The sequence below is a fragment of the Salmo salar genome, chromosome 07, assembly GCF_965601325.2.
Source record: "Salmo salar chromosome 07, fSalSal1, whole genome shotgun sequence".
NCBI classification, from domain to species: domain Eukaryota; kingdom Metazoa; phylum Chordata; class Actinopteri; order Salmoniformes; family Salmonidae; genus Salmo; species Salmo salar.
In genome coordinates, this window is record NC_138297.1 from 22,865,513 (window position 1) to 22,888,240 (window position 22,728).

The window sequence follows — 22,728 nt, forward strand, 5'->3', positions numbered from 1 at the left end:
CTACAGCTAGGCAACTGCTCTCTTGAGTCAGGCTTGCCTTGCTCTGTCCCATGTGAGTGGAGGGTTGGGACTAGAATAGCACTGTTTATGAAAGTACACTGTGATCTTAATGAGGTAAACACATAAACGCCTGAGGAAATATCAGATGAGTACAATACAGTGGGTATAACCCTTTGCCATAATGTATGCTACACTTGAATTGCATATTTTGGTTCATTGGCCCTATTATGCAGCAGTGGAACAACGCTCAGAGATTAGATCAATGGCAGTTTACTTGAAACGAATCTATATTTCACTAGTCAACTATCGGTGGAATTCAAAGTCAGTAGGCTTGAGGCTGTTCTTCTGCATTGTATGAACTTTGCGTTGGTGTTGTTAGCGCAACAGCAGAGAGAGAGAGAGAGAGAGTTAATATAACATCACTTCCATCCACAGCTCCTGTCCTCCTTTGTTTCTCTACTTTCACTTTTCCGCCTTTACTTAGTCTGAGTGTGTATCCTGCAGTCAGGCACTCTATTTCCTCAGACAATTTTATTTTCTCTATGTTACACACATACTGAAACAGGATGAAATGGCCTATACTATAGGAACACGTATACTGTACATATAAGAATATAATCAATATTTGATCATATATCTCCCTCCAGGTTCTGCAGACATAGAAGAGAACATCTGACAGTCCCAACAGCAGTCTAACCCTGAACCCCCATTCCCACCTCCATCTCACCCTCTCACTCACCATGGCTGAGCCCCCGGAACCAGTGCTCTTCCAGGGGCACCCAGTCTCAGCAGCCACCCCCAGCCTGGTGGAGTCCACAGATGTGGAGTGTCCCATCTGCTACCAGGAGTACAACCAGAGCAGCAAGTGTCCTCGCATGCTGGAGTGCCTCCATGTCTTTTGCACCGAGTGTCTCCAGAGGATCCAGCTGTCTCCGTATCCAACTGACCCCTCGGACCCCCAGAGCCCTCCCAGTCCTGCCATCTCCTGCCCCCTTTGCCGCCACCCCACCACGCTGGAGACAGGTGACCCCCTCACCTTGCCCTGCAACTCCCGCATCCTGGCCCAGCTGTCGCCCATGGCCTTCCGCATGCCCACATCTGTGGCCGCCCGACTGGCCACCGTCACCCAGAGGGTGGTCCTCTCCCTGGAGGCCAGCAGGGATTCTCGCTTCATCATCCTGCCCACAGTGAGCCTCCGGGTGGAGCAAATGCACCCCAGCGATAGGCCCCACAGCGGAGGTGGAGGCCTGGTTGATGAGGTGGAGGTGCTGCAGCACCACAGGAGGAACCTGGTATGTGTGCAGCTTCTAGCCGTGGTCTTCTGGGTGTTGTTTGGGGTGACCTGCGTAGTGGTGGTAGTGTTCGGGCCAAGCTTCTTCTGCAACTGAGGGGAGGATGAACACTTTTACATGTATCCTTTCTTCTTTCCTTGATTACTTTCTAAAGTAAGGAAATATTGTATTGTCAAAATATTTGAATATGGCCTCGATCCAGAATGAACTATAGGCCTACTTCAAACAGCCTTGAAACTGTAAATTACAAATATGCTTACAAGATCAAAGTTGATGTATACAGCCTCATAATCAGTTTTAGTTGATGTAAGTAGCGCTAATGTTGTTCAGAAAATTCTGTATACAGCTCTGTTTTTCTGCTATGCACTGATTTAGAGTTCCCTCTAGTGGTGTAATATAGGCCGTTCTCAACTGTGCAGATGGGCATTATGGAGTTGTTATTATTACATTGTACTACAGTCCTTGGCTGTTTATTAAAAGCATTTCATATCTGTTTGATGTTTTGACTTCCACGTGTGTGTGTGTGTGTGTGTGTGTGTGTGTGTGTGTGTGTGTGTGTGTGTGTGTGTGTGTGTGTGTGTGTGTGTGGTGTGTGTGTGTGTTTAGCAAAACGGTTATGATCATGAAGATGAATTATGTTGTGGAATAAAATTCCTGGAATATTTCTACAGACTATTGGATACAGACAGACGGTGGCACGTTGAGCAAAAACGTAAAGGGAGCATACCTGACGTCATACGCCGCGTTGGCTTGTAATAGTCGAGAGAAAAGTTTTAGACCCCCCCTTATGTTTTTGTTGGGGGAGAAGTTGTGGGTAGCGGATCCTGTGAATGTAGCGTGTGCGTGGTTTTTAACCCCTTCGCCGTTAGGGAATTATATTTTTTTCTTTGGGGGATATAAACTAAGGCGATATGTTCGTGATATAAGTAAATGTTAAACTTTTTTATTAGTTCTGGCCAGGGCAAACTCACTGCTGGCTAGTGTTGTAAGAGCACTTCTCCTCACCCCCCTTCTCCCGTTAGCATAGCTAGTGTTAGCTAACTAGCTACCTTTCTCTTCCATAGTTTGTGGTACAGCTGAAAAAAAGTTGCTGGTGAAATGGCGGAAACCAAAATAATATACCACATCGACGAGGAGGAGACGCCGTATTTGGTGAAGATTCAGATTCCTGCCGAAAATATCACTTTGTTGGATTTTAAACAGGTCTTGAACAAGCCCAACTACAAATTCTTCTTTAAGTCTATGGACCAGGACTTCGGGTAAGTGAGAGCCAGTGATGCATGATTGTGCAGGGTCGCGTTGTGGGTTTCAGGCAAATTATGATAATAAAGAAAACCAACCGAGTCCAGTAGTTGATTAGATACGTTGTTGCAAAGTCTATTTATTTTTTACATTACTCCCAAAGACACAAAGGGTGAACTGTTGCTACACTTTGTTAACGTTAGTTACAATAGCTAAGTTAACTAGTAACCATTTAACTACCAACTTGCATGATCCAATGTTGCAAATGAAAGGTGTCATTCAGTAACAAGGTTTACAGATTTTCATGCGAATATTAATAAAACTGCATAAAAATAACATGCGCATTTTCCCACCAGAGATGTTTCTATCAAATTGACCTGTTGCAGCAGATAAAAGGCTTTGCGTGATGACATTGTGCACATAAAAATTCAATGGTGTGCAATTCGGGGCGTTCCTGCCCCACCCCTTCGAGCATCCCAATGGTTCCATCATGAACCCCCCAAGTACCCCATTGGTCTATCCCCCCCCCCCCCGGTTCAAAAGGGAAATAAAACTATCAGGTTTTTTTTGTGCCCGCCCCCCGGAGTATGCCTTGCTAGCCAGCTGGTCGCTACCGCCTGCCGAACCCGTGCCCTTACTGTTGTTAACAGAGCTGCGGGAAAACAGTGCCTGCCACTGGGGGCTAAGGACACGTTGTCACCCCGCCTCCCGCTAGCACAGCTGGGGGGAGGATGGGGGATACACCGTGTGCTAGCTATCTTGTTAATTAGCGTCACCGTCTGCTGGTTAGCTAGCACGCAGTGTCACTCTCGCCTGCTGTGTACTGGAGAAAACCGTGCCCGAGAGGCAGAGGGCTGTGGCGACACTGTGTTAGCTAGCTTGCTAGTTAGGGACACTGTTAATTAGCTAGCACACAATGTCCTTCGCTCCCGCCTGCCGAACATCTGACCTCGGCATCGTTGACAGAAATGCAGTAAAACGTTGCCCGTTAGGCAGGGACGAAGGACACTGTTTATCGGTGTACGGCTGGCCAGCTGCTGTTGTCGGCCTCACCCCTTCTGTGGGGTTTATTGGTGGCAGGCATCCAACGTTATTGTGCATTAACACCACCTACTATACTGGAACTCCCCCGCATCTTAAAAATTGACCAATAAAAGTATAAATAGCTGTTCCTGCAGATGCTGAAATGCCCACATGCAGGAATGCCCTGAATTGCAGGTCGCATTTGCACTTTTGTCGTTAATGTCCCATGTAACAAATAAAAAAATACATGTTAAATGGGTTTCCATTGCATTTTCAACTCTACTGATGGTTTTCTCAAACATTTCAAATCAAATTACACATGGCTAGCAGATGTTAATGCAAGTGTAGTGAAATGCTTGTGCTTCTAGTTCCGACAGTGCAGCAATATCTAACAAGTAATCTAACAAATCCACAACAACTACCTAATACACACATCTAAAGGGATGGAATAAGAATATGTACATATAAATATATGGATGAGCGATGACCAAGCGGCATAAGCAAAATGCAAAGGATGGTATAAAATACAGTATATAGATATGATATGAGTAGTTTAAGATATGTAAACATGATTAAAGTTGCATTATTTAAAGTGACTAGTAATCCATTTATTTAAAGTGGCCAATGATTCAAGTCTGTATATAGGCAGCAACCTCTCTGTGTTAGTGATGGCTGTTTAACAGTCTGATGGCCTTGAGATAGAAGCTGTTTTTCAATCTCTCGGTCCCAGCTTTGATGCACCTGTACTGACCTCGCCTTCTGGATGGTAGCGGGGTGAACAGGTACTGGCTTGGGTGGTTGTTGTAATTGATGATCTTTTTGGCCTTCCTGTGACATCGGGTGCTGTAGGTGTCCTGGAGGGCAGGTAGTTTGCCCCCGGTGATGCGTTTTGCGGACCACACCAACCTCCGGAGAGCCCTGCGGTTGAGGGCGGTGCAGTTGCCGTACCAGGCGTTGATACAGCCCGACAAGATGCTCTCAATTGTGCATCTGTAAAAGTGTGTGAGGGTTTTAGGTGACAAGCCATATTTCTTCAGCCTCCTGAGGTTGAAGAGGCATTGTTGCGCCTTCTTCACCACACTGTCTGTGTGCGTGGACCATTTCAGTTTGTCCGTGATGTGTATGCCAAGGAACTTAAAACTTTCCACTTTCTCCACTGATGTCCCGTCGATAGGGGGTTCTCCCTCTGCTGTTTCCTGAAGTCAACGATAATCTCCTTTGTTTTGTTGATGTTGAGTGAGAGGTTGTTTTCCTGACACCACACTCCGAGTGCCCTCACCTCCTCCCTGTAGGCTGTCTCGTCGTTGTTGGTAATCAAGTCCACTACTGTTGTCATCTGCAATCTTGATGATTGAGTTGGAGGCGTGCATGGCCACACAGTCATGGGTGAACAGGGAGTACAGAAGGGGGCTTAGCACGCACCCTTATGGGGCCCCAGTGTTGAGGATCAGCGAAGTGGAGATGTTGTTTCCTACCCTCACCACCTGGGGGTGGCCCATCAGATAGTCCACGACCAAATTGCACAGGGCCTCAAGCTTAATGATGAGCTTGGAGGGTACTATGGTGTTGAATGCTGAGCTGTAGTCAATGAACAGCATTCTTACATGGGTATTCCTCTTATGCAGATGGGATAGGGCAGTGTGATGGCGATTGCATCGTCTGTGGACCTGTTGGGGCGGTATGCAAATTGGACTGGGTCTAGAGTGGAAGGTAAGCTGGAGGTTATATGTTCTTGACTAGTCTCTCAAAGCACTTCATGATGACAGAAGTGAGTGCTACAGGGCGGTAGTCATTTAGTTCAGTTACCTTTGCCTTCTTGGGTACAGGGACAATTGTGGCCATCTTGAAGCATGTAGGGACAGCAGACTGGGATTGGGAGCGATTGAATATGTCCATAAACACACCAGCCAGCTCTTCTGCGCATGCTCTGAGGATGCGGCTAGGGATGCCATCTGGGCCAGCAGCCCTGCGAGGGTTGACACATTTAAATGTCTTACTCACGTCGGCCACGGAGAAGGAGAGGGGGGGCCTGCAGTCCTTGGTAGCGGGCCGTGTTGGTGGCATTGTATTATCCTCAAAGCAGGCAAAGAAGGTGTTTAGTTTGTCCGGAAGCAAGACGTCGGTGTCCGTGACTTGGCTGGTTTTCTTTTTGTAGTCCGTAATTGAATGTGGACCCTGCCACATATGTCTTGTGTCTGAGCCATTGAATTGCGACTTCATTTTGTCCCTATAATGACATTTTGCTTGTTTGATTGCCTTACGGAGGGAATAAGTACACTGTTTATGTTCAGGCCATATTCCCAGTCATCTTTCCATGGTTAAATGCGGTGATTCGCATTTTCAGTTTTGTGCGAATGCCGCCATCTATCCACGATTTTTGGTTAGGGTAGGTGTTAATAGTCACAGAGGGTACAACATCTCCAATGCACTTCCTTATAAACTCACTCACCGAATCAGCTTATAAATCAATGTTATTCTCTGAGGCTGCCCGGAACATTTCCCAGTCTGAGTGATCCAAACAATCTTGAAGCGTAGATTCCGATTGGTCACCAGCATTGAATGGTTCTTGTCACGGGTACATCCTATTTGAGTTTCTGCCTATGGGACGGTAGGAGCAAAATTAAGTCGTGGTCGAATTTACCCAAGGGAGAGCAGGGGAGGGCCTTGTATGCACCAAGGAAGTTAGAGTAGCAGTGATCCAGTGCATTTCCCACGCGAGTGCTACAAACAATGTGCTGATAGAATTTAGGTAGCCTTGTTCTCAAATTTCCTTTGTTAACCTGTTAGGGCTAGGGGGCAGTATTGACACGGCTGGATAAAAAAACGTACCCGATTTAATCTGGTTACTACTCCTGCCCAGTAACTAGAATATGCATATAATTATTGGCTTTGGATAGAAAACACTCCAAGTTTCTAAAACTGTTTGAATGGTGTCTGTGAGTATAACAGAACTCAAATGGCAGGTCAAAACCTGAGAAGATTCTGTACAGGAAGTACCCTGTCTGACCATTTCTTGGCCTTCTTTGTCATCTCTATCCAAAACAAAGGATCTCTGCTGTTATGTGACACTTCCTACGGCTCCAATGGGCTCTCAGAAGGCGGCAAAAAGCTGAATCGTGGCTTTGCAGGCTCTGGCTGAAAAAAAGTAGCGCGTTTGGGTAGTGGCTGGTTACAGTACTGTGAGACTCAGGCGCGTGCCCGCGTCGACCGAATGCTTTGTTTTCTTTCCTCTGTTTACCTAAACGCAGATTCCCGGTCGGAATATTATCGCTTTTTTTACGAGAAAAATGGCATAAAAATTGATTTTAAACAGCGGTTGACATGCTTCGAAGTACGGTAATGGAATATTTAGATATTTTTGGTCACGAATTGCGCCAATGCTCGTGACCCTTATTTACACTTCGGATAGTGTCTTGGAACGCACGAACAAAACGCCGCTATTTGGATATAACGATGGATTATTTTGGACCAAACCAACATTTGTTATTGAAGTAGCAGTCCTGGGAGTGCATTCTGACGAAGACAACAAAGGTAATCAAACTTTTGTAATAGTAAATCTGATTTTGGTGAAGGCTAAACTTGCTGGGTGTCTAAATAGCTAGCCCTGTGATGCCGGGCTATCTACTGAGAATATTGCAAAATGTGCTTTCACCGAAAAGCTATTTTAAAATCGGACACCTCGATTGCACAAAGGAGTGCTGTATCTATAATTCTTAAAATAATGATGTTTTTTGTGAACGTTTATCGTGAGTAATTTAGTAAATTCACCGGAGGTTTGCGGGGGGTATGCTAGTTCTGAACGTCACATGCTAATGTAAAAAGCTGGTTTTTGATATAAATATGAACTTGATTGAACAAAACATGCATGTATTGTATAACATAATGTCCTAGGTGTGTCATCTGATGAAGATCATCAAAGGATAATGCTGAATTTAGCTGTCTTCTGGGTTTTTGTGACATTATATGCTAGCTTGAAAAATGGGTGTCTGATTATTTCTGGCTGGGTACTCTGCTGACATAATCTAATGTTTTGCTTTCGTTGTAAAGCCTTTTTGAAATCAGACAGTGTGGTTAGATTAACGAGAGTCTTGTCTTTAAAATGCTGTAAAATAGTCATATGTTTGAGAAATTGAAGTAATAGCATTTCTAAGGTTTTTGAAAATCGCGCCACGGGATTCAACTGGCTGTTGCGTAGGTGGGACGAATTCGTCCCGCCTAGCCCAGAGAGGTTAATCGGTCGACCTCTTATTCTGTTCATAATATTCTCATGCAGGCTATACCCGCACTATCTGCGAGCTGTTGGCTAGAACTCAGAGTTGGCAAATTTGCTACTTAACGCAACATCTTTTTGTGCCAAAACCATCAGTAGAGTTGAAAATGCTATGAAAAGCCGTTTTACTTATTATTTTTTATTCGGTACATGGGAAAACAAATTTTATGTGTACTACGTCAGCACGCACAGACTTATCCGCAACAAGTACATTTGATGGAAACACATCTCTGGTGGGAAAATGTGCATTTTTTATTTATGTAGATTTTAGAATATTCGCGTGAAAATCTGTCGCCAATTAGTTACAAAATTGTCTAGTGGGAGAAAATAAGTGTCATGAGAAGGGGGAAACGCTTGAGTTGATCTAATGTTTGGAATAGGGGTATGTGATTTTATCTTTAGACAGTTAATGCAACAAGGTGACACATTTGGTTGGCCTGTTAGGCTATTTTAATAGTATTTAAGTGAATTCAATAAGCACAATGTTCCGTAACGTTACCCAATGTTGTGTTTGACTGTTGCCTATCAAAGAGGGAGGGGGATGTGGGGGGTCAATGACTGCACAAAGAAAGCCAAACCATCTCTCTATCCATCACACCCCTCCTGATCTCTCATAGCTAAGACCAGGCGAAAATACTAGTATCGAAATATGGGTCAAAGCATAACTTTCGCCATAAATACTGTCTTTACATTGGACACCACAATGAAGAAAAACTCACCCTGGCTGTTCTCATCACTAATTCCCATCTCGCTCTCTCTCCGTGAGCTTGTGAAATCCTCAGCTTTTCTTCCCTTTTGGGAACTGGACCAAGTTTTTGTCTCCCCTAACACCCTAGCTTGGCTGGCTGCAACCCCTGTATTCCTCTCTCTCTCGCTCCTTCTTTTCTCCCATTTAAATCCTCCAGACTGAAAGAGCTGTCTCCTCTCACAATTAACCTGTTGGGTCTAGGGGGCAGCATTTGCACGTCTGGATAAAAAAAATGTACCCGATTTAATCTGGTTACTAATCCTACCCAGTAACTAGAATATGCATATACTTATTATATATGGATAGAAAACACTCTAAAGTTTCCAAAACTGTTTGAATGGTGTCTGTGAGTATAACAGAACTCATTTGGCAGGCAAAACCCTGAGACATTTTCTGACAGGAAGTGGATACCTGATGTGTTGTATTGATTTTAAACCTATCCCATTGAAAAACACAGGGGTTTAGGAATATTTTGGCACTTCCTATTGCTTCCACTAGATGTCACCAGCCTTTACAAAGTGTTTTGAGTCTTCTGGAGGGAGATCTGACCGAACAAGAGCCATGGAACGGTGATGTCCCATTAGACACCTGGCGCGCTACTTCATGTTGGGTACCCTCGTTCCAATACGTTATAAAAGGCTATGCATTCGTCCACCTTGAATATTATTCATGTTCTGGTTAAAAAAGGCCCTAATGATTTATGCTATACAACGTTTGACATGTTTGAACGAACGGAAATATATTTTTTCCCCTCGTTCATGACGAGAAGTCCGGCTGGCTTACATCATGTGCTAACGAGACGGAGATTTTTGGACATAAATGATGAGCTTTTTTGAACAAAACTACATTCGTTATGGACCTGTGATACCTGGAAGTGACATCTGATGAAGAGAATCAAAGGTAATGGATTATTTACATAGTATTTTCGATTTTAGATCTCCCCAACATGACGTCTAGTCTGTATCGCAACGCGTATTTTTCTGGGCACAGTGCTCAGATTATTGCAAAGTGTGATTTCCCAGTAAGGTTATTTTTAAATCTGGCAAGTTGATTGCGTTCAAAAGATGTAAATCTATAATTCTTTAAATGACAATATAATATTTTACCAATGTTTTCTAATTTTAATTATTTAATTTGTGACGCTGACTTGACTGCCGGTTATTGGAGGGAAACGATTTCCTCAACATCAATGCCATAGTAAAACGCTGTTTTTGTATATAAATATGAACTTGATAGAACTAAAAATGCATGCATTGTCTAACATAATGTCCTAGGAGTGTCATCTGATGGAGATTGTAAAAGGTTAGTGTATCATTTTAGCTGGTTTTATGGTTTTGGTGACCCTGTCTTTGACTTGACAAAACATTACACACAACTCTTGTAAATGTACTGTCCTAACATACTCTAAATTTATGCTTTCGCCGTAAAACCTTTTTGAAATCGTAAAACGTGGTTAGATTAAGGAGATGTTTATCTTTCAAATGGTGTAACATAGTTGTATTTTTGAAAAATTTGAATTTTGACATTTATTTGGATTCAAATTTGCCGCTCTTGAAATGCACCTGCTGTTGATGGAGTGCACCACAGGTGGCACGCTAGCGTCCCACCTAGCCCCAAGAGGTTAATCTTTCTTTGGTGGCTGCCCATCAGTTGTGCACTTCCTTAGGTTGAATGGAATGCATGTTTGTGGTGGAGTTGGACTGATGAGACCTAGGGCTTCTGTTAAACTCATTACTTGCAGTTAAACTGCTTAAGTTTTGTAAAGTTAGTAAAACGTACTTTGATGTCTCTCTCGGATGTTACTGAACGCGAAACCAAAACACCATGTTATGTTATTAAAACAGGCACCAAAACAATGGAATGCTCCTGCTTCATTAGTGGGGCTCCCGGGTGGCACAGCGGTCTACGGCACTGCATCTCAGTGTTAGAGACGTCACTACAGACCCTGGTTCGATTCCAGGCTGTATCAGAACCGGCCGTGATTGGGAGTCCCATAGGGTGGCGCACAATTGGTCCAGCGTCGTTAGGGTTTGGCCGGGGTTGGCCCTCATTGTAAATAAGAATTTATTAACTGACTTGCCTAGTTAAATAAAGGTTAAATCAATTTTTTAAATGTAGTTGTAGTCAAACAGTTGGAAGTGTCTGACTCCTGGGTTCGTTAGACCTACGCCTACTTCTACCACAACCGCAACATTTTGAAACATCTCAAGAGAGTCAGTTACAAGTAGGCTACATTTAAACCCAGCTCAAAGGAGTCAGCTGCCCAATCAAAACAGAGCTAGTCAGCCTGTGTTTGCCTGTTCTGTGTGTGTTTTGTTTCCTGGAGTGTGAGCCAGCTGTCAGACAGGCTGTGTGTGGCAGTCAGAGCAGAGCTGAGCAGTGTGGAACAGAGTAGACCAGATCGGGGACCTGGGGTTGGACAGAGGCCATTTGCTTGGTGTCTGGCCGTGGCAGAATCAACAGGAAGAGAGAGGAGTGGGGTGGGGAGCAGGGGGAGAGGGGTCGGGGTAGTGGAAGTGAATGGTGGTTTTGGGTGTGTTGTGCGAGAGATTAGTAGATGGGAGAAAAAAATGTGTTTGTTTGGGATGTGCGAGGCAAAGAAGTAACTTCTAGGAGGGAGGTGCTGGGCAAGAATTTCGGGTTTTAGGATTCCAAAGGGATTCTGAATTTCCAAGATGTGTTTGTGTTGTTTGAGACATTTTTGAGTGAGTTGGTGAAATAGTTTGAGGTGAGGTCATTTTGTTAGGAATGCTGAGGTATGCAGACTATTACCCTGTTAGGGATAGAATGTTGCATCTGTCCCTTTCTGGATGCAATCTGAGTCTGCCCTCTTAGCAAGAAAGAACAGGATAGACCGAGGGCAAGAGAAAGAGGGCAACCGAAGGCTTGAAAGAGAGCGAGAGATGAGAAACAGGGCACAATAGGGGGTAAAGACGGGTTCTCACATTCACCCACTCCAGCACTGTCACACAAGGCCCGCCTTCCCGGTGCCCACAACAATCTGGCCCTGTGCTGCTTACACTCAAAACAACAGCTGCTCACACTCACCCACAAAACCAACCCTCAACAGCTGCTCACACTCACCCACAAAACCAACACTCAACAACTGCTCACACTCACCCACATAACCAACCCTCAACAGCTGCTCACACTCACCCGCAAAACCAACCCTCAACAGCTGCTCACACTCACCCGCAAAACCAACCCTCAACAGCTGCTCACACTCACCCGCAAAACCAACCCTCAACAGCTGCTTACACTCACCCGCAAAACCAACCCTCAACAGCTGCTTACACTCACCCGCAAAACCAACCCTCAACAGCTGCTTACACTCACCCGCAAAACCAACCCTCAACAGCTGCTTACACTCACCCGCAAAACCAACCCTCAACAGCTGCTTACACTCACCCGCAAAACCAACCCTCAACAGCTGCTCACACTCACCCGCAAAACCAACCCTCAACAGCTGCTCACACTCACCCGCAAAGCCAACCCTCAACAGCTGCTTACAAAACCCCGGAGTGGGGCAGAGCCGACCATACTACACCCCCCGCCACACACGCGCACACACACGCACACAAAATGGTGCATATGTACACACACACACTAGCCAACCAAACCACACACACAAAACATCAGGCGTAGAGGCAAATGAAGATGAAAAAGCTTAGCTGTAAGTCTTTAGTCAGTCAGTTAAATGTTTCCTCTACACAGTACTCATGTCCAGCTCAGGTCCTAAGTACTGCAGTAATAACATAGTGGCTCAGACAGACAAATATTACACAGCAGACTCTGTCTCACTAACGTTGTATAAGTGGATGCAGAGGAAAAGAAGAGTAATGGATTTCTAAGTCTCAAGAACCAATGGCTGGTCCGTGAAGGTTGCAGGGAGTGTGTATCTATCTCCGTTGTGGTTTGGTAAGGACGCTGAGTCATTGGGAAACAAACACAGTGGTGACCTCGTGTTGCTCTTTACGTCGGTCTCTGCATATGGGTTTACAGTAAGTGTTTGTCTCTGTTTTCACTTAGCCTAATCTCTCTCTCTCTCTCTCTCTTTCTTTCTTTTTTGTTTTGTTTTAGGGTGGTGAAGGAAGAGATCTCAGACGACAGTGCCAAGCTCCCCTGCTTCAACGGACGAGTGGTGTCATGGGTAAGGGCAAACTGGTAGAGGTACACAGTCCACAGCTATCTTGGACCAGTGAAAGGCCAGCAGTAGAAGGGAGACAGGGGGAATTCCTCCCAACTCTTTTTCCAGGACTGAATTGTAAAAGTCAAGTTCCCAAGTCGGAACAATACTGCTGAATTGGACCTAGCAGTTCAAATGTATCATAAACTGCTCAAAGTGAGCGTTGAACCTGAGCCAGAGATGTAGGCTACAGACTCTGGAAAACTCGGTCTGAGTTTCAGAGTTTAAAACGATCTCCATATTGGCGTCAAGTTCCAAGACCATTACATGATCTTCTAAGAATGCCAATTAGAACGTTATTGTCATGGAACGTTTGGTGCTAACATGGCGGCCATTTCTTTACCGACCTCTGTGGCTATGACCCTGCTTTAACTACTAATAGAACACTGACAAAAACCCACGATCATGAACACCTTGGTCTGTGAATGTAACACTGACAGAACCAAGGTATTTCCTACATCCTCAAATGTGCTAACTTATGATTATATTACCTACCCTAAAGAACATGCAGGAAATGAGTCCTGGAGACAAAACATTGTGACTTGTCCCGGTTGGGAGGAAAACATCTGCTAAGTGCATATGAAGGAGAAGAAACGAGAGAGAGGGATTAAAAGGGTTGGACTAAGAGAGGAGGCCATAGGGACTGACACATGATAGGATGGAGGGTCCCAGAGGGATGACTGCTCTATAGTCGAACAGCCATTTAGAAGAACGAGGGAAGGAAGAGAGCTTAAAGAAAAGAAAGGGGGGAAAAGTGTTCTGTGTCTCTGACACCTTAGAGGGGATATTCAATCAAAACGGCTAACTGGTTTTCAGGGGAAGGTTCAGGACAGAACTCTATCCATGAAACTTGAACACATTTGAATGGATTCTTTGTTCAGTCTCCTTTGTCATAGAGAAATTTAAATGTATAGAAACCCAGAATCTTTGTTGAAAGATAGTTTGTTAGCTTTTTAGCCCCTCTCCAGGCAGACTGGTCTGTGCAGGAGTATGTTGGGTCTGTAGGGAGTAGGTAATTGGACGCCTTTGCGCAAGGTTAGGGATGGGCAACTGGCGGCCCTTTGAGTAAAAAAAAAACGTAAGTTAACCCCCCAAAAATTTACTGACAACAAAAAAAAACGAAAATAATAATTCCTCTTCTTCCTCCTGATTTACATTTTTTTATCCTCCATCCTCACTATCATCGCCTTTCAACTCCTTTTCCCCTCTTTCCCTCCTCTGTCCACCCCCTCCAAATCTCTGTCTCTCCCGCCGCTCTCCTCAGTTGGTTTCATCAGACACGCCAGGAGCAGCAGAGCCTGTATCACCAGTCCTTCCTCCACCCCCAGCAGAAGTCCGGCCCCCGCCCTCACCCCCTCCTCCTCTCCCACCCCCACCTGTCGAGAGGACTGGGGGCATCGGTGACTCCAGACCCCCATCGTTCCAGTACGTGCGCACACCCTCTCCCACAGTCCCAAATAATCAGTGTTCTACTCTAATGTGTCTCGTACTGTATCTAACGTATTCTATGACAGAATACCTCAGTCACTCCAGCTATCATGTTACCTACTGTTAAATACAACGGCCCATTTGAACATGATCTTTAGCTTGTGCTGCCCATTGACAGTAAGCACCTGGTCTGGGAACAGGTTCTAGTTACTATCTGTCTAGGTTATAATACACCGCAAACCTGGGTTCAGATAGTATTTAAAATCATTAGCTGCACTGTATTCAGTTTTCCTGGTGCAATGGGACCAGTGGAATGGCCCCAAAAGTACAAACCCGCCCATCTAGCACTCAAGGCAGACTAAAGTAATCACTCAAAGTTCTTGAAAATTAAGATTTCAAGTACTATTTGAACCCAGTTGTGATATACAGTACCTTTACTAGGCTTGATCCATTGCTTCCTATTCATACACGTCCTCATAGGTCGTAATACGATCTGTGTTGTAGCCTATATTATTAGACGTTAGGTGTGCGCTGCTATTTGTGTTTTATTAGTAATGCATGTCACAGAGCCAACACACAATACCATCTTTCATTCACCCATAGAATTCGAATGAGTAGAATGGACGTTCTCGTTCAGGCAATTCTATGTTTTCCCTACTTTAACCCTCTCCCCTATGCAGTCCCAATGCAGCAGGCAGTGTGGAGAACCTGGACGACCAGACAGAAACAGAGTCTGTGGTGTCCTTCAGGAGAGAGAGACCCAGACACAGGGAGGCCATGGAGCAACATGGTGAGCACTCTGCACTGCCCGCTCTACTGTCACATGATGGTTTCCACTAGATCGAACAGCCACAAAGTCAAAATGGCTAATAGACCAGCCACAAAGTCAAAATGGTTAAATTGTAAAAACTAATGAAAACAAGGTTGTTATTTTTGGTCCTAATTTAAGGTTAGGCATAAGGTTAGCAGTGTGGTTAAGGTTTAAAATCTCATTTAAAAAATATACGTTTTTTTAAATATGCAGGGTTTAGGACTTTGTGGCTGTGGTAACTATTGACGAACCATGATGGAACAGCACTGGGTCATGTTCAGTAGGGCACTGTAATGGAACATTTTGCAATGGAAAATGACAATGAGTGTTTCTTATTGGGCAATGTCAGGCTTCCCGTTTCAAAATGTTTTGTGTCTACTGAACGCAACCCTTGTTCTAGTGGTAATAGCATGAATAAACAACATGAATAAACATGAAATCCATAGTTAACCCTCTATCTCTCTTCCTCTTTTCCCCCCCCCGCTCTCCTATCTCTCTCTCAATCTCTGGTGCGTCAGGGCCTAGGATGAACGGCCAGAGCCGCATGGAGCGCCACCTAGCGGGCTATGAGAGCGCTACCACGGTGATGAGCAGCGAGCTGGACACGACCAGTTTCTGTGACTCTGAGGATGACGACACCATGAGCCGGTTCAGCAGCTCCACAGAGCAGAGCACGGCGTCCAGGCTGCTCAAACGCCACCGCAGGCGCAAGAAACAGCGCCCGCCCAGGCTAGAAAGGGTAATGAATGCACTAGTCCTTCTTCCCTCTCTTCATTTTTGACTTAAGTCTGCGACATAAACCGTTTTAAGTCAGAAATATCCCATTCTGCGTTGGAATTGATTGTGTTTTCCCTTTTTCTTGTCCCAGGCGTCGTCGTTCAGCAGTGTGACGGACTCCACCATGTCTCTAAACATCATCACCGTCACGCTCAACATGGGTCAGTACCGTTTCTCCGTCTGTTCTCCGACACCACTCTCCTTCTCATGTCATCCGTTTTTACATCTTCCACCCATCTCTCTGACCCTCTCTCTGACTGTCGAGCTCGTTATTTTAGACCACCTAACCAGTACTCTGCGCGTCCATTTTGGAAAAACCTCCATTCGTTCTGGAAATAGCTGGGTGAAACCTGCCTGATCTTTGCAATAGCTCACATTCTGTGAAGTGAAACAAAACGTAAGCGCTCAGTGTGCTTTACCGGGCTATAGACATCCGCCCCTCCCAACACGTTTCTGCCCTGTGACCTGAACTCCATGTCTCAGCACCGCTTCCTCCCCTCTCTCCCCCTGTCACGTCTCTGTCCTTCTGTCGTCACTTGCTGTCACACCAACTCTTACCACCACCTCTCAGAGGTTCTTTATCTCAGGGAACTTTCTTCCTAAAAGTTTTAAGATGAAATAACCGATATCCTCTTCCCTCCCACAGAGAAGTATAACTTCCTAGGCATCAGCATCGTGGGCCAGAGTAACGAGAGAGGGGACGGGGGAATCTATATCGGTTCCATCATGAAGGGAGGGGCCGTGGCCGCCGACGGACGCATCGAACCCGGGGACATGCTGCTTCAGGTGTGTGTGTGTGTGTGTGTGTGTGTGACTGACGGGTAACAAGATAGCCATATATAACGGGTGATTGCTTACATGAGGTATTTGTTCTCGAGTTAGGATTGGACCGTTCATATCGACGGACTCTCTTTCTCCCTCAAGGTGAACGACATCAACTTTGAGAACATGAGCAACGACGACGCGGTGCGCGTGCTGAGGGAGATCGTACACAAACCAGGGTGCGTTTCAGACCTAGGGACTTCAGTACATTTACACAGTCGAGCCCTTTTGTCTACGCTCAATGGGAAATGCCAGTTGACATGCGATGATGACCTGTCCTTCCGTCTCTCCCTCAGGCCGATCATCCTGACGGTGGCTAAGTGCTGGGACCCGTCACCTCAGGGCTACTTCACCCTCCCCCGCAGTGAGTAGCAGCCTGCACGCCTCGTCTCTACCATAGAGTTGTACAGCTACTCTGTCTCTATGGTCTTTGACACTGGGTGTACATAACATTAGGAACAGCTTCCTAATATTGAGTTGCACTCCTTTTTCCCCCTCAGAACAGCCTCAATGTGTCGGGGAATGGACTCTACAAGGTGTCAAAGTGTTCCACAGGGATATTGGCCCATGTAGACTCCAATGCTTCCCACAGTTGTGTCAAGTTGGCTGGATATCCTTTGGTGGTGGACCATTCTTGATACACACGGGAAATTGTTGAGCGTGAAAAACCCAGCAGCGTTGCAGTTCTGACACACTCAAACTGGTGCCCCTGGCACTTAAATCTTTTCTTCTCCCTTCACCCTCTGAATGGTACACATACACAATCCATGTCTCAATTGTCTCCAGGCTTAAAAATCCTTCTTTAACCTGTCTCCTCCCCTTCATCTACACTGATTTGAAGTGGATTTAACAAGTGACATCAATAAAGGACCATAGCTTTCACCTGAATTCATCTGGTCAGTCTATGTCATGGAAAGAGCAGCTGTCCCTAATGTTTTGTATAGTGGAGCCATCAATACTTTATGCTATGAAATGCCAAAGGAATTACGTTTTTGAGATCTCGTCTCCCCCTTCGCTGTAGATGAGCCGATCCGGCCCATAGACCCAGCAGCATGGGTGAGCCATTCGGTAGCCCTGGCGGGGGCCTACCCTCCCTACACCGGCAGCTCTGCTCTCAGCACCATCACCACCACCTCTGTCACTGAGACAGAACGTGAGTACCGCATGCTCTTTCTTTTTTTCTTATCTACTCTCTCTCTTTAGCTACTCTCCATATTACCACTCTCTTTTCAACTTTCTCACTCTTTTAAACTCCTCCATTTACCTTCTCGCTCTTTCTCTCTCCACTTGACTGACCCCAGTCTACTCTCTCTTGTCTCCTTCTCTGTTTCTCTAATTTCTGCCCTCCTCCCTCTCTCTGGTATCTTTTATTTTATTGTGGTCCATCCATTCCTTTGTCGCGTGTCAGGCGTTTTATACCCTGCCTTGGCACAGGAAGCACCGGCCACATCTGTCTTTCTCTTCTAGTCTACAGTTTTTTATGTGGTCAATGATGGCTGTCTACCTCCCTACGTTTTTATCCACCCCTTTCTAAACTCAGCAGAAAAAGAAACGTCCTCACTGTCAACTGCGTTTATTTTCAGCAAACTTAACATGTGTAAATATTTGTATGAACATAAGATTCAACAACTGAGACATAAACTGAACAAGCTCCACAGACATGTGACGAACAGAAATTGAAAAATGTGCCCCTGAACAAAAGGGGGGTAAAAATCTAATGTAACAGTCAGTATCTGGTGTGGCCACCAGCTGCATTAAGTATGGCAGTGCATCTCCTCCTCATGGACTGCACCAGATTTGCCAGTTCTTGCTGTGAGATGTTACCCCACTCTTCCACCAAGGCACCTGCAAGTTCCCAGACATTTCTGGGGAGAATGGCCCTAGCCCTCACCCTCCGATCCAACAGGTCTCAGACGTGCTCAATGGAATTGAGATCCGGGCTCTTTGCTGGCCATGGCAGAACACTGACACTCCTGTCTTGCAGGAAATCACGCACAGAACGAGCAGTATGGCTGGTGGCATTGTCATGCTGGAGGGTCATGTCAGGATGAGCCTGCAGGAAGGGTACCACGAGGGAGGAGGATGTCTTCCCTGTAACGCACAGCGTTGAGATTGCCTGCAATGACAACAAGCTCAGTCCGATGATGCTGTGGCACACCCTCCACCCCCAAATTGATCCTGCTCCAGAGTACAGGCCTCGGTGTAACACTCATTCCTTCGACGATAAACGCGAATCCGACCATCACCCCTGGTGAGACAAAATCACGACTGGTCAGTGAGAGCACTTTTTGCCAGTCCTGTCTGGTCCAGCGATGGTGGGTTTGTGCCCATAGGCGACGTTGTTGCCGGTGATGTCTGGTGAGGACCTGCCTTACAACAGGCCTACAAGCCCTCAATCCAGCCTCTCTCAGCCAATTGCGGACAGTCTGAGCACTGATGGAGGGATTGCGTGTTCCTGGTGTAACTTGGGAAGTTGTAGTTGCCATCCTGTACCTGTCCCGCAGGTGTGATGTTCAGATGTACCGATCCTGTGCAGGTGTTACACGTGGTCTGCCACTGTGAGGACGATCAGCTACGTCTCACAGTATGGACATTGGAATTTATTTCCCTGGCCACATCTGCAGTCCTCATGCCTCCTTGCAGCATGCCTAAGGCACGTTCACACAGATGAGCAGGGACCCTGGGCATCTTTCTTTTAGTGTTTTTCAGAGTCAATAGAAAGGCCTCTTTAGTGTCCTAAGTTTTCATAACTGTGACCTTAATTGACTACCAAGCTGTTAGTGTCTTAACGACCGTTCCACAGGTGCATGTTCATTATTTGTTTATGGTTGATTGAACAAGCATGGGAAACAGTGATTAAACCCTTTGCAATGAAGATCTGTGAAGATATTTTGATTTTTACGAATTATCTTTGAAAGACAGGGTCCTCAAAAAGGGACATTTCTTTTTTTGCTGAGTTTATATCTCTCTCTCCTCAATCCTACCCCCCTTTCTCTCCTTTTATTTCTCCCTCTATCTTCTTCCTTTTCTTTATTTCTCTCTCCCCCTCTCTTTCTCCCTCCTTTTCAATATCTCTTACTTTTCAATATCTCTTACTCCTTACTCTATCGCTCCAGGTTTTGATGACTTCAACCTGTCCCTCCACTCTGACATGGCATCGGTGGCTAAGGCCATGGCCTCCCCAGAGTCTGGCCTGGAGGTCAGAGACAGGATGTGGCTCAAGATCACCATCCCCAATGCCTTCCTGGGTGAGTTAGAGCATTGGGGGGGGTTAAGAGGGCCATAGTCAGGCCTCTGTATCAAAATAATAAAGGGACATTTAAAGGGATCAAACGAATGACAAACTCTTTTCTCTCTCTCTCTCTCTCTCTCTCTCTCTCTCTCTCTCTCTCTCTCTCTCTCTCTCTCTCTCCTCTCTCGTGTGTGTGTTTGTGTCTATCTCCAGGTTCTGATGTGGTGGAGTGGCTGTACCACCACATCGAGGGCTTCCAGGACCGCCGCGAGGCCAGGAAGTATGCCAGCAACCTGCTGAAGGCCGGCTTCATCCGCCACACGGTCAACAAGATCACCTTCTCAGAACAATGTTACTACATCTTCGGAGACTTCAGCGACTGTGAGAACTGTGAGTACCAGGGGGCCACTTATGCTGGAGAAAAATCACTTTGATTGCTTGGATTCTTTTGTTTGAATTAATTTATTTGTGGAAAGGTTAATGCCTATGTCTTCTTAATAGTTGTAAGAGCTTATTCAAACCCTTTGGCCAAATTAGTTATTCAACCAGTTAAAGTTTAACTCGCTCTCCTCGCCCCCTCCCTCCTTACTTCTCTCCTCCCCGTCCCCCTCAGACATGGCCAACCTGTCCCTGATTGACAACGACGGCTCCAGCGGGGCCTCCGACCAGGACACCCTGGGCCCCTTGCCCCTCCCGGGGGCCACACCTTGGCCCCTGCTACACTCCTTCCCCTCCTTCCAGTACCCCCACCCCCACCCCTACTCCAGCCAGCCCCCACCCTACCACGAGCTGTCCAGCTACAGCTTCGCTCCAGGCAGCACGGGCACAGCCAGTCAGCACAGTGAAGGTAAGACTAAGGGGAGAGGTAGGGAAAGAGGGCCAGGGAGGGTGTCACATTGGTGGCCAATGTCCAAATTGTGACTGCATTGTGACTGCATTATGGAAACTAAAGAAATAACCATAAATGTGTGAGAGCTGGCAGTTCTAATCAGTTCTAACCCCTGTGTTTATCCCCCTAGGGAGCCGGAGCAGTGGGTCAACGCGGAGCGAGGGGGGTGAGAGGCGACGAGGCAGTAAGGGGGGTCAAGGCAGTACGGCGGGAGGAGGAGGAGGAGAAAAGTCCCCCTCTGGAGGAGGGGAAGGGGGGGACTCTCGCTCGGGCAGCGGCAGCGAATCGGAATACTCAGTCCGCAGCAGCCTGAGGCGGGGCCATGGCTCGGCCACACCTAGCGAGCACAGCCACTCCTCCCAGCGCTCGCATCATCACCATCACCGCATGCCACCGCCCCCCCACATGTCGCCCTATCCCCCGGGGATGCCCATGCCCTACAACCCTATGATGGTGATGATGGTGCCACAGCACCCACACCCACACATGGGACCCCCAAACATGGGACACCCCCACCAGTACCCCCAGCAGCACCCCTCGGTCCCCATGCACCCGGGCATGGGCCCCTCTGTTCCTGGAGGACCACCCGGGGCCCCCCCAACCCGTGACCTGGGCTCTGTTCCCCCCGAGCTGACGGCCTCGCGCCAGTCCTTCCACCTAGCCATGGGCAACCCCAGCGAGTTCTTTGTGGATGTCATGTAGTCTGATGATGTGTGTGAAGTGAGTGACCATTGATGTGAGGTTTAGGAGTGTTTCACTCTTTGGGGACTGAATATTCTAGTCTATGCTGGTAATTAACTTGTGGTCTGATTAGGACCTAGTAGATTGGTGTCACTCATTTCTTGTCTGGTAAGAACAGGGTTCAACAGTGAGTCAGAGGAATTTTGGCACAGTATCATAAAAGACATGAAATGCATCACGTCTGGCTTCCCTTTTCTGAATATACTGGCATACTGTATTTTGACTTGCAACTCCAAAACATGCTGCTGGACTCTCCATGTCAGAAAAGCAACTCTTCTCGTTTCATTTAAAACGTGTGTGTATTGGTTTAGTTCTGCTTCTGAAATCACCGATTTTTGAAAATCACATTTTATTGGTCACATACACATATTTAGCAGATGTTATTGCAATTGTAGTGAAATGCTTGTGTTCCTAGCTCCAACATTTAGTTAATAGCGTTTGGCTGACTGGGTGGGTGTGAGTAACTGTAGTGGTCGTTCATTGAAAGGACTGAAGTAACGAACTGGCCAAATGAGCTGTCGCCAAGTGTACTGAGAGGACTCGGACAGTAGAGGGCGCCACTTGCTCTTTTATATTGGGGGAGGTGAAATTGATCATGTTTCTAAATTTACCTGAGTGTTGATAGTGGCATTTGGGGCTGTTTCACGTGACTCATGAGTGCCTTATTTTCAGCCATTAGCCTCCTAAAAGACATGTATGAAATGTATTCTGTCTCAAGACCATTCTTTTTTTCATGAATTTGTGTGCCAACTAGTTTTTATTGTATTATTTTTGCATTTGTATTTTTGCCTTTGTATATATCTATAATAACTCCCATGTAAATGCAATAGAATAGTGAACTTGTGAAGCTAGAGGTCAAACAATGACAGACAAACTTCTGTCTGGCAATCAGAGGATAAAGACCTCAAATGACAAGAATGGGTACCATGTCTAGGACTATGTGGTATAACAAATGGTACTTCAGGCTGACAAAGGCACACCAAAAACTACTTTTGGGATTGAATCATGAGTTCTCTCTTCAAATAACTGTGATTTTCCCCCCTCATCCTCTTGCCTCATATTTTGTATGTTAATGACACGCATAAGCATCCATTTTGTACGAAGGAATATATAGAAGATGACAACGATGATGTATAACCGAACCATAAAGGTGCTAAATGAAGTATGGCAGTGTCACCTTGGTGTCTTTCTTGTTTGATTTCATTATTGTCACTTTTTGTTTCTGTATTTTAGAATAAATTTGTAACAGACTGAAATTGAAAGACTT

At 45.9% G+C, this 22,728-nt stretch overlaps 2 protein-coding genes across 2 annotated transcripts; both read left to right on the forward strand.

The window, feature by feature from the left end:
- The first annotated feature begins 655 nt into the window (after positions 1-655).
- On the forward strand, positions 656-1,710 carry si:ch73-335l21.2 (uncharacterized). Its single transcript, XM_014206947.3, has one exon. The coding sequence runs from the start codon at positions 741-743 to the stop codon at positions 1,386-1,388; it is 648 nt and encodes a 215-aa protein (XP_014062422.1). The 5' UTR covers positions 656-740; the 3' UTR covers positions 1,389-1,710.
- Positions 1,711-2,063: 353 nt separating this feature from the next.
- Positions 2,064-22,717, forward strand: LOC106608773 (segment polarity protein dishevelled homolog DVL-2). Its single transcript, XM_014206899.3, has 14 exons — positions 2,064-2,551; positions 12,656-12,725; positions 14,026-14,186; positions 14,870-14,979; positions 15,519-15,739; positions 15,869-15,938; positions 16,424-16,563; positions 16,702-16,778; positions 16,896-16,963; positions 17,621-17,752; positions 19,716-19,847; positions 20,045-20,221; positions 20,445-20,678; positions 20,851-22,717. The coding sequence occupies exons 1-14, from the start codon at positions 2,391-2,393 to the stop codon at positions 21,420-21,422; spliced, it is 2,325 nt and encodes a 774-aa protein (XP_014062374.1). The 5' UTR covers positions 2,064-2,390; the 3' UTR covers positions 21,423-22,717.
- Positions 22,718-22,728: the final 11 nt, after the last annotated feature.

What these genes read in the sequence shown, in the direction of transcription:
- si:ch73-335l21.2 (XM_014206947.3), top strand. Translation starts at nt 741, where the DNA reads ATGGCTGAGCCCCCGGAACCAGTGCTCTTCCAGGGGCACCCAGTCTCA.
- LOC106608773 (XM_014206899.3), top strand. Translation starts at nt 2,391, where the DNA reads ATGGCGGAAACCAAAATAATATACCACATCGACGAGGAGGAGACGCCG. An exon ending in ACGGACGAGTGGTGTCATGG is followed by an intron (nt 12,726 to 14,025) that starts GTAAGGGCAAAC and finishes CGCTCTCCTCAG; the next exon opens with TTGGTTTCATCAGACACGCC. An exon ending in TCCAGACCCCCATCGTTCCA is followed by an intron (nt 14,187 to 14,869) that starts GTACGTGCGCAC and finishes TCCCCTATGCAG; the next exon opens with TCCCAATGCAGCAGGCAGTG.